We start from the raw sequence: 12,685 nt of genomic DNA, 5'->3' as shown, positions 1-12,685 counted from the left end.
GTCCAAGGGTAGACAATCTACTGTCTATTATTTGTGTTGTCTACTTGGAGAAAACATTTTATGTCTCTTATTACAGCAAACTTGGACCAAAAAACCTGTATTGCAATATTACCATTGTATAGTAAATAAATATGTGTAATGTTTGATAAAAAAAAATGCATAAAAATGACAAGTTATAAGGAAGAACAATAGCTTGGCAGCACAACAAACAACAAAGAAAAATGTTCATCAGTGCAATCAGATATAACTGTTCATTTCTCTCTCACATAAATGTCCATCATCTATTCTCATAGTTTGATATCAGACTGATTACTACACCCATAACTCACGATTAGCCTTGTAACTTTGTACCAGGAATTGGCAAACATATATTAGTCAATTCTTCATGGACAGATTTGTTTATATAATTATGTGAACAAATCCAATAATGAGGTAATTTCTACAGGCTTTAGTCAATAACCAAATGACAGAATGACAATTATCTACCTTAAAATAGTTATACAAGAAACCAGAGCAGATGGCATACTAAGACTTTATGTGATTAATGATTGTCTAAGGAAACTTATTACTGGAAGTCCTATAACTCCTCGTCATGAAATAATGTAATTTGAAAAACAAGGTTAAAAGAAATGAACCTCATCCTACACTTTTGTAACATTTGCAGAATTTTTCTGATTCTTATAGTCCACTTTCAAGTTACTGTGGATTCATTTATTTTCATGGTTATCAATTTTCGTGGATTGCTGAAAACTTGCATTTTCGTAGATTTCTGAAAACTTGCATATTCGTGGTTTTGCCAATCTCTGTATACAAAGCCTATTCAAAATACTTTATTCGTTGAATATTTGAATTTGTGGTTCACCTGCACCCACAAAACCCATGAAAATTGGTATTCAACGAATAATAATGAATACACAGTATGTCCTTCACCCAAAAAGTTCATCAATTATGTATGCCTTTATGACATCAGTTACCAGATAGAGGGGATAAAGCCTGTATTACCTGCACTATTAAAGTAAATAAAGCGACCTTGTAGTCCTTATTATGCAGGATAAACTATTCATAATGTTTGTTCTGTAAGTACTTAATCCTAATGACAGCATTCCTCTTTATCAATGATAAGAATATAATTAGCCAAATAATTTGAACAATATAGAATCAGATTTTTTCAACCACTGGCTTAAACCCCGAAAATCTTCAGTCCAGACTGAATCTGTATGATCTGTTACAGCTTGTTATAATAAAACACCCATGCAACCACGCATCCCATATTGCAGATAGGACTCGACACAAATAATTAATTTCGTGTTTCAGCAGTTAAGCTTGGGATGGTCATTTTAAGATGCATTATTTGAATATAATCAAATATGAAAATTATTCATGTTTATATTGATATATTTATATTTTAATTCTTCTTCAATAGATCTAGTTATTACGACAGATCTGCCATCATCAGGGGTCCAACTGTCAATTTTATGTTACATTCTTTAACTTTGATCTACTAAGCACAGTAGTTGTCGTTTGTTTATGTAATATATACGTGTTTCTCGTTTCTCGTTTTGTTTATATAGATTAGACCGTTGGTTTTCCCGTTTGAATGGTTTTACACTAGTAATTTTGGGGCCCTTTATAGCTTGTTGTTCGGTGTGAGCCAAGGCTCCGTGTTGAAGGCCGTACTTTAACCTATAATGGTTTAATTTTTAAATTGTTATTTGGATGGAGAGTTGTCTCATTGGCACTCACACCACATCTTCCTATATCTATATCTCCAATACTTTTATGTTTGCTATACGCAGGAAGTGTCTACAAGATGCCCTTAAATGCATGAATGATGTTCACTAAAACTGAAGATTTTGACAAAAAAGAAACAAACTCAAAAGTGATACAAATGATTTTTAAATGTATGTTATACTGCACTTTTAGAAATATGCTGATTAGTTGAAAAAGTATTTCACTTTTATACATAATGAATAAATTTCCAAGTGTAATGCAATTAGAATAGATTTGATATAGGCAGTCACTTATTGACATTTTGCAACTAAGATTATTCAAATTATAGTAAATTGTAAACTATTTCAGAGCATTTATTTGCATAGAACAACAATATCAATATAGAATGTCACTAAAGATTGCAATCATCATCAATTGTAATACGGCTTTTTAAAGTTCTAAAGCCATTTATTCTATATGACTAGTCATGTGGGAAAAGTCACAGAAATAAAAATAGTTCCCGTGATATTCAATCAATGCTATTTTCTTCTGCAGACCATTCCATACAATACTAAAATAAAAGTCCTTTTTTAAACTTACAAGGACAATTTATCATCAGCTTATACCAGAGCTTTTAATAGCAGTAATTTTATAATGATAAAATAATCGTATTTTAAAAACTAAAATCAAAATGACCTTTATAGTTTAAGTTAGACCTATATAAATTATCCCTTTTATTTCTATAACAGTACATTATGGAAATTGCTTGATCCAATGCTATAACTGTAATAGTTCACTATATGGAAATTTATTTGAATCAATTCTAATCACTGTAACAGTGCATTATGGAAATTTATTTGAGTCAATAATTTACAATATACCTATGTACTGATATGGCTTCCTGAAAAGTATAGAGAAGCAAGGTATCTGGAATGCTTTAGAAAGATTCAATGCAAGAATGGAGCTAAGATGTGTTTATAAGCTGTAACCCTGTAGTAAGTCATCTAATGGCCTTGACTTTGGCCACTGATTACTTGAATATCAATAAGATTCAATCTTTTTCCCTGAAGACATAGTATTTGACAATCAATGATTAGAAATAGGATGTTAGACTCAAACTATACAGTAAAATCTCCTTGGTTTGTGACCCCTTCTATAGCTATTTTTGCGTGAATTTTTCAAACTTTAATTGTATCAAAACTACTGATGTAATGAATAATAGAGATAGGCCATTTTGTTCATATACTAAGGGGAAACTTGATGCAAAGCATTATAATTTATTGTTTCATTGCATTTAATAGAAAAAGAGTACTTTGTGGCAAATAAATCAAGATTTTTATAGAAAATCCACAGCCTTTAATACAGAGATTTTTGTTATAAAATTTGAAACATAGATTACGGTACTCACTTGCTTTTCTATGATGTGCTAGTGTTTATTTTTTACAAAAAGTTCTAAGCAACCTGTAAATTCCAAAATACCTCATGTTAAGTCACTAAAGTCGAGCACACCCTAAAAGGTGTTCTTGATTTGGTCCTTATTTTAATTTGTTTTAACCAATACCTATATTAAAAAACTTGTTTTAAGGAAATCAATGCTAGCACTGCATGCAATAATCTTATATCTATCAGTCATGAAATTGCCAAATATGAGGGTACAAGGATAAATGCTGTGGATTTTCTATAAAATTTCCATAGGTTTAGCATTGAATCAACACAAGGGTACATAATCCTTAACTTGAAATCTGACCTTCATTCTAGAACTCTGGTAACAAAGATATGGACAATTTCAAAGCATGATATGAATTGGAGGGAAGACTAGATTTCTTTGATGAGAACAAGTGTGAAACATGCTAACTACAGGCAAGTGGATACACGGACAGAAGGTCCTGTTACTTAAAATTATGTATCCTCCCTAGGTTCATTGCTTGGAAATAAAGTTTGAATATTTGTTCTTCATTTAACACATATGTTTTGCTGACTTCTCTTTATACCTTTACTATGCATTAAATTACTAAATTTAAGGTTTTTTTTCTGATGGGTCAGGGATGAATATTCATATCCAATGGTATTGACAAAACTTATTTAACACTATTACTGTGAATTTATTTTTATGGGTATCAATTTTTGTTGATGGCTTAAAACTTGCATATTCTTGGATATTTTATTTTGTGAGTTATCTATGGTTGTAATACCAGATTCCTCTGAGAACTCTTTATTGAATTCGTGTACTTCCAATCATTTAAAAATGTCTTATGGACTAGTGACACTTCTCCATTATATGATGACCACTTGACATCTTAGTTTGCATTTTTATTTGGTCTAATCAATTTTCTTCACATACCTCCTTTATTTCACCAAAATATTGTTTTCTACTTACTTGTGAACAAAGACTATTTCAACATCCACATCTTCTCTGTCTTTGTGTAGGAAATCATTGAGAAAATTTGAGACCGAATCAAATGTTATATGACCACAGACTACAATGTGCCTAAAAATAAATACAGGAATTGTGAGAATTTGAGAAGTCTGATACTGAATCAAATGTTATATGACCACACACCACTATGTGCCTTCAAATAAATAGAGGCATTTTGAGAATAGCAAAATGTGGTTTTGTTTTCAAGTTTCATATGCTAATTTTTCCACTGACTATTTCATTCACATGAATAGCTTATTTACAAAAAGAGAAATTAATATGACCTACTGAATAGACTATTTACCAGGCTTGTATTAACATGAGCAACATCATGGGTGCCACATGTGGAGCAGGATTTGCTTACCCTTCCTGAACACCTGATCCAGATCACCCCCCAGTTTATGGTAGGGTCTGTGTTGCTTAGTCTTTAGTTTTCTATGTTGTGTCTTGTGTTCTATTATTTGTCTGTTTCTCTTTTTTGTTTTTAGCCATGGCGTTGTCAGTTTATTTTCGATTTATGAGTTTGAATGTTCCTCTGGTATCTTTCACCTCTCTTTTACAGAAATGTGGATCTTCAGAGTAAATGAATTCTCAATAAAATGGTATGTAAGGATTATATAATGACAAACTTGGTTCATAATATGACTCATTCAATACATTTTATTAAAATTCTCTTATTTCTCAGTGCATTAACTGCTGGAGGTCAGAAAGTTAATTTATTAGATGCAGTGTTTTTACAGATAGGTAGAATAATAGATAAAACAATAGGATTGCTCATAAGATAAAACAATAGGATTGCTCATAAGATAAAACAATAGGATTGCTCATAAAGTAAAAAAATGTTATTAATGCAAACACCATCAATGTTACTGACATCAAAGAAATCCAATGAGGGTTTATAATTGACAAACTTTATCTCTCTTCGTCAGATGTATTGCTAGTGATTCATGTAAACATCATATCTCAACACAACTCAACTTACTTTTTGCCTCTTTCTTTTTTATATGATCCCCCATAAACCTGTCTTCTACCAAATATTTCCAGTAATTCAGGAACAAAACTGGCAAACATACCCTACAAATGTTATCAAGATATCTTGTATAAGGAATAAACAAAACTGGCAAACATACCCTACAAATGTTATCAAGATATCTTGTATAAGGAATAAACAAAAATGGCAAACATACCCTACAAATGGTATCAAGATATCTTATATAAGGAATAAACAAAACTGGCAAACATACCCTACAAATGGTATCAAGATATCTTATATAAGGAATAAACAAAATCAGACCAGTTGGAACACACTGCATGCAATCCATCATTTGAGGTGGACATATTGATGAATGTAATATACAAGGAGAACAAAGATTGCAGCTTCAATGTTATTACAGGTAGTACAATCTTTCATAGTAATTAGAAAGTAGCTTGTAGAGGTACTTCAGATATATATAATTTAGATATTTCTGTAAACTGCACTTTATGATTGTTTTTTAAGAAGAAAATCATAGTTTTGCATGATACTGTGTGTCAGCTTTGACGGGGTATATTTGGATTGAATGAGACAGAACTGCATGTTTCTATTTACTTTTTAGGCAAAAGTTTCATTCAGTGGTGATAATCAATGCAAATCATTTGTATAACTGTGAAGATTACGAGGAATATAAAATTATCAGTACACCAGTATCTATACATCATTGGCTTTGAATTTCTTCAGTTTGAGTATGTATGATGAAGGTATCAGAAAAGCACATTGCTCATAAGTGGTTTGGGCACACCAAATCTAGAAAGTGTTAATTTCATTTTACTTCTGAATGTGAATGACAAACTAAACAACATACAAAATTGACAGGCATGGTACTTATTTTTAAATCTATATTTCAAAGATTCAAATACTTCTCAAATTTCAGACAGTGAAAACTATGTAAATTGATCTTTTGTTTCATTGGTTTAATGACCCTTTATTGAAATATTTTTTCTGTGTACTTACAATACTTATCATTATGAAGAGGACAATAAAGATTCGACCAATATCTGTCTTAGCACTTATATCACCATATCCAACGGTTGACATGGTAACCAATAAAAAGTATAAACATTCCCAATAACTCAGACTTTTAGCATTTTCAAAGTTTCTCCATGGATCACCAGAATTTTCAACCTGAAATGACAGAAAATAAGAAAATTATTGAAATAGTTAATAACTTGTGAACTGTTTCCTTATTATAATATCCTCACCCAACCAATTCATCTTCATTCAACTTCAATTGTAACAAATGTTTCTTATCTACCCTAAAAAAACTTGTAACTCAAAGAATATTTTTATGGCCTGATACTCAGCTAGCAGAAAACTTTTAAGATTAATAAAGCTGTAATTACATTACTTTACTCAATTCTATCCTTTTGTCTTTTTCAATATATTTCCTTCATCAGGCATCAGTTTGAATTCCAATTTCAATGTTTTTAATATTTATTGCACTTTTAGCAGTATGTTTGCTGTCAATGTATCAGAGTATATTTATGGTTCTCTTACCTACCTTTTTTTTTTATTCAAATTGCAATTTTCATCTTTAATTTCAAAAACTAGCTTTAATATACTTGTTACCGTAATAGTTTGAACTTACTAAATGTAAGAAGCCTCCTGACGCCAGCCATAGACTGATGAAGTAGGTCAACATTTGACACAGACGGATCATAGTACTGGTCTGTAACATGTTTAGGTACGTCAGAATGTCGGGGATAGACATTAGTCTTAAAGCTCTCAAAAATCTTAAACCTACAATAAACAAAATAAATTGTAAAACCTTGTTGACAGTCATAACATTCAAAATATCTCATATATTTAACAAAAAAAGACCCTGACATTTTTTTTTTTGTATCCGAAGGTATTATCAGGACTCTTGAGTAGTATACAACACTTCATAATGAGGTATCACAGGATTGTGATATCTAAATGAGAATAAAGGAGTTAACACCAATATAACAAAATCACTCCAGCACAGTTTAGTCTTACTATAGAACGTTTTTTATCTGTTTTAAATGTTTATTTTAGACCAAAAATGAAAATATCATTTGTAATAAAGTTTGCTTTAAGCTGACACTGAATTTTTTAATTCAACCAAATTACTACTTTTTCTACTACTTTAAAAAAAACCATGATGTTTACTGAGCAAAATGTTTATTTCAATTTAGGGATAAATTTGCCTATACATGTATATGTTTCCAGACCAAATCATTTTTGGAACAAAAAAAAGATTTTCACAGAAAAAAAGAGAGAACAGAGTTCTTATGTCCCCCGCATTGCACTTATTTTAACATTTCCAAAGGGCAAAACTCGTTTAGAAAAAGGAAATCGTCCACTGTTAAAGAACTTGTTCAAGGAATTGGTGATTTTGACCTACCAGTAGTATCAGTTATATAAAAATCTGGCGAGAATTATATCTGTGAGAGCACAAAAAAGGCCATTGTTTATAAATTTAATATTTCAAATGGGAATTAATCTTTAAAAAAAGTCTATCGTCCACCGTTTTAGAATTTTCTATTAATATTGCGGATATTATCTTATAGTGTAAGTTTTATGAAAATCTGGCAAAAATTGTACCAGTTAGAGCATTTACAAGACTGGACAGTTGTACACCAAGTTATTATTTCCATGTCCCCCACAATGCATTACGTGTGGGACATGCAATTATCTTTATCAAGTGATACAGATGAATAAACAACAAACAAAAACAATACAATTTCATTCCTTTAATCAATTCTTTAATTATTCTCATCACAAGACGGAAGCCTTATCTCATGAGCTTTGGGTCTTATATCAATGAGTATTTATTCAACCCCCTAACACACTTGACTACAAATTAGCTATTATCTTTTCATGATGTTTCTAGCTGCTGACCTGGACATGACTGTTCTCAGGCCAGAATCAATAGTCCTATATATATATATATTATATACTGTTATGTGAGAGGATAAGACAACATGACATTATCTCATTAAATTATGGGAAACTTTTTTACTGTTTTCTATTAAACAAATTATTGTCTTGATTTTTGTAATCTAAATTGGTTTTCGATAAGTACCGAAAATTAGTGGAGGATATTTAAGATAATGTAGCATTTAACTTATCTACAGGCCAATTAATATTGATTTCCAAGTAATGAATTGCAGAATATCGAAACGAAAATACATTATCTTACAAGTGTATACCTGTCTGACCAATATTCTTGGATGAAGTTTTAAACAAGACCATGGCAAACATATAGAACAAGAATGTGTCCAAAGTACACGGATGCCCCACTCACACTATCATTTTCCATGTTCAATGGACCGTGAAATTGGGTAAATAATCTAATTTGGCATTAAAATTAGAAAGATCATGTCATAAGCAACATGTGTACTAATTTTCAAGTTGATTGGACTTCAGCTTCATAAAAAACTACCTTGACCAAAAACTTAAACCTGAAACTTGCACTTTCATTTTCTATGTTCAGTTGACCTTGAAATTGGGGTCAAAAGTCAAATTTGGTCTTAAAATTAGAAAGATCATATCATAAGCAACAAGTGTACTAAGTTTCAAGTTGATTAGACTTCAGCTTCATAAAAACCTACCTTGACCAAAAACTTTAACCTGAAGTGGGACAGACGGACGAATGAACGGACGGACAGACAGACAGAACGCACAGACCAGAAAACATAATGCCCCTCTACTATCGTAGGTGGGGCATAAAAACTTCTTTATTGGCTTTACCAAGTGAAATTAAATGGGATGATAATTATCTTATGGTAGCTACCATTGAAGCTTCTACTGTTCAATCACACAATTTCCCATTTTGGTGCATTTAGGCGTCGTCACTTCCATTCCAGTGTTGAGCCAGTGGTTGGAAAACTATAATGTTATATTGTATGAATTATTTGGCTCATTGAATTCTCAAAATTGACAATCAGCATTGCTGTCATTAGAGAATTAGCACCTACAGAACAACCATTATTTCTAGTTTATCCTGCACAATGAGGATCACTAACGAAGACGCTTGATGAACGTAAATAGTGCAGGGATACAGACGACCCCCTCTATCTGGTAAATGACGTCATAAAGGCGCGTATAATTGACAAGTTTTTTCCGGTGACGGATGAACTGGAAAGTGGTCTATCTGGTTACTACCAAGTTGGTGAAGTAACTGACTACTTATGATCTCCCAATTCAAACTGAATGTGATGAAAAAATTTAATACTAGTATCAATAAAGAAACCACAAAGTTCTATTTCTTCTTGAAAAACTCTTTATTCAACCAACTAAAATTAAAGTAAAAAAACTATGACATAAATGTTCCCTGTGAAGTAAGAAATGAAGGACACCACATGGCTCCTGTTCATACTGGTTAATACCCAACATAGAGACAATACAAACATCAACTTTAGAAAAAGCTTGAAACCATGAATATGTCTGTCATTTTAAACCTGGAAACTAGACACAATATTTAATTTGAACAATAGATTAAAAATGAAATCATTACCATTACAAATTTAAGTAAAAGATACTTTAAGCAAACTAAACTAAATCAAAATTTAAATGTGATCCAAATGACACTCTATAACAATTATAATAGTTGATTCTCCATGGCAGCAAGAGATTCTGTTAACAACAAATATTTACTAAATTTCAAATGGCAATATTTCATTATTTACAAAGCAATTGATAATGTATATTATACAAAAAGGTTAAAAACGTTGGTCTTTTTCATGTTTTTAAATCAAATGGAACTGAGACACTTGAGTCTTAGTGAATAATTCTATGAATAAAATCTATTTATTATTTTTTTTTATCAGTGACAATGTACTGTTGACAGATGAAGACACTGATAGAAAAATTGATTTTTACTGTAAAGACTGGATAGGTTTTTAATATCTACTATACAAGATATTGATTTTGGCTTGAAACCGCTTCCTGGATACAGATATGTATATTCTGTATATTTATACAAATAAAAGGATATATTGAGAAAAATAAAATCATCAATTATACTAGGAACATGTATCCTAAGTAGTAAATCACTGTATGTTTCTAGGGGCCTTGGTGGCCAAGTGGTCTAAGTAGTTACTATTGTAATCACTAGCCAGTCAACACTGAGGATGTGAGTTCGAACCCCCCTTAAGTGTCAATTTTCCTATCGAAGGTCAGTGGTTTTCACTGGGCATTCCAGCTTTGTCCATCCATTAAACCTGGCCGCCATGAAATAGCCTAAATGCTGTGCTTAAAAGTGGCGTTAAAACACCAAAAATCAAATCAAAACTCTGTATGCCTCTGTTACAATATAACTGTGAGACTGATAATTTTGTATGCCAGATGCTTGGCTCTTCATTTTCTAAAGACTAACAACTGACCCTGGAATTAAAACCAAATAAATACCAAAAATACTGATGTTTTTACCAAATGTAGGTTAGGTAGCTAAGGTAAACCATTCCTGGGTAGAAAATCCTTAGTATCCCTTGATAGATCTATAAGATGTTATTAAGAAACCTCCTCACACAAACTTAACTATTCTCTTAAGTTCTTTTTTAGTAATAATAGCTCCTCATGTATTGATGTATACATGTACTTGGTTTTCAAACTTTTGATTTTAAGTTTTGAGATTATGGTTAATCAAAGAATGAGCCCTGTGTGTATAAATTTTATAGTGTTAATTTTACTCTTCTTAATGAGTCTTTTAACTCTTTTCATATTAGAAAATGCAGATTTACAGGTTTAATCATCTATTTCAAATCAGAAACATAATCATGGATAATATTAAAAGAATTGGATGGATGGTCAATTATCAAGATATTTTCAGCCATTTTTATGATAAGAAATTAATATGTTTAATACAATTGTAAGAAGCTACAAGTTGAACATGCATATTTTAATAGGGCTATGATCAGATACTTAGCCGTTAGACAGTAAACATTACCCCCACATTACAGCAACCACTTTGTGTACCACTGAGAAGGTGGGAATGTTGTCAAAGAACTCAAATCTAATCAATTGTGTATATATTCAAATGCAATTATGCCCGCAATGACCTAAGAATTGTCTACCATTTTTTTAATTAAATGACACATATTCAATACATAAATATGCAAATAACAAGGCTAAAGTCTTTCTATTCAGGAAAATTCATTTCTTGAGTTGCAATCAAATTATATAACATTGATGCGTTTCTTGAAACTACAAGCCTTTTATTGATTAAAAACTTCTGGAATAATTAGCCCCTGGAAATCCAAAACACCTATCTAAGGTAACCAATATACAAAGAGCAATTGCAAGGTCGTCAACACTTACTAGTGCAAGATTATTATAATTTCAAGATTTAATAAATTTTCATGATTTAAAATCTTCAGTTTTGAGCAGACAAACATTGATGGTTTTCCCATTTGGTGCTGTTCATATATTAGTTATTCATATATTTTTGGTACAAAATTCTGGGGACTGCCTGTACCAAATCCTCATACTTAATGCATATAGTGTGAATCAACAAAATTAACATTGGGTTTACTTTTATGGGAGAAAAAGAGGAACATATTACTTTGTGTGATGTAGAAATCATTTTATTACTTAGTGTGAGGTAGAAGTCACTGTTATATTATTACATTTCTGAATGTAGAAGTCATTTTATTACCTTTCTGAATGTAGAAGTCATTTTATTACTTTTCTTAGTGTAGAAGTCATTTTATTACTTTTCTTAGTGTAGAAGTCATTTTATTACTTTTCTTAGTGTAGAAGTCATTTTATTACTTTATGCGATAAAGAAATAATTTTATTTCTTGGTGTGATGTAGAAATAATGTGTTACTTTTTGTGATATAAAATTAATTTTATTACTTTGTGTGATGTAGAAATAAATGTTTGACTTTTTGTGATGTAAAAATCATTTTATTACTAGATGTGATATCAAAAATATGTTTTTCTTTGTGTGATGATGCAAAGCCTTTTTGTTTTAGTCTAGGGTTTGTATCTTTCAGTATACAAATTCTTGTTTTAATGTTGCTATGAAAAACACGTCCGATATTATGTAGAATATAATAACTGCATGTTGCAAAGTATGAACATTCTATTTATTGCCTTTATAGAAGGTATATCAGATTTTAAACCGACAGCTTATTTAAACTCTTCCTTTCATCAAATAGTCAATTATTTTACAGATGTATATATTTTTCACAGCCTATAAATTCTCTCAGGAAGAAAATAATCATGTATTTGATTGACCTAAAGAGGAATCATTTAACATGAACAGATTTGATGTAAAATATTAGCCCCATGCTGTGGGATAAATGTTATATTAATGTAAATGCAACAGCTCTGTATAATTTAAGGTTGTATGAAGTTCAGTACACATAGCATCATGAACTACATTGTATATAAGCTTATATGTAAAGTTTAACCTATTTTACAAGCTTATTCAGCTGAGTTAATATTATCATTATCATCTTATTATAGAAAAGATGAAATGCTTCTTTCTACCTCATTCATAATTTGAGATGGACATATAAATTTCTCACTACATTGAAGACCTGTTGGTGACCT

General features: G+C 30.9%; 1 protein-coding gene across 1 annotated transcript in view; it reads right to left on the bottom strand.

Annotated features, from left to right (window-relative positions):
• LOC134725951 (calcium-activated potassium channel subunit alpha-1-like) overlaps nucleotides 1-12,685 on the bottom strand; it is a 73,024-nt gene that overhangs the window by 38,002 nt on the left and 22,337 nt on the right. The window contains exons 5-8 of the mRNA XM_063590269.1: nucleotides 6,751-6,902; nucleotides 6,117-6,287; nucleotides 5,109-5,200; nucleotides 4,088-4,198 (exon numbers count right to left, since the gene is read on the bottom strand). Of these exons, the coding sequence (XP_063446339.1) occupies nucleotides 4,088-4,198; nucleotides 5,109-5,200; nucleotides 6,117-6,287; nucleotides 6,751-6,902 (526 nt within the window). The remainder of the gene's footprint in view (nucleotides 1-4,087; nucleotides 4,199-5,108; nucleotides 5,201-6,116; nucleotides 6,288-6,750; nucleotides 6,903-12,685) is intronic.

Source organism: Mytilus trossulus, chromosome 7 (assembly GCF_036588685.1).
Source record: "Mytilus trossulus isolate FHL-02 chromosome 7, PNRI_Mtr1.1.1.hap1, whole genome shotgun sequence".
Taxonomy (NCBI): Eukaryota; Metazoa; Mollusca; class Bivalvia; order Mytilida; family Mytilidae; genus Mytilus; species Mytilus trossulus.
Note: the sequence above shows the minus strand (reverse complement) of the source record. Positions and strands in the feature narration are given on the sequence as shown.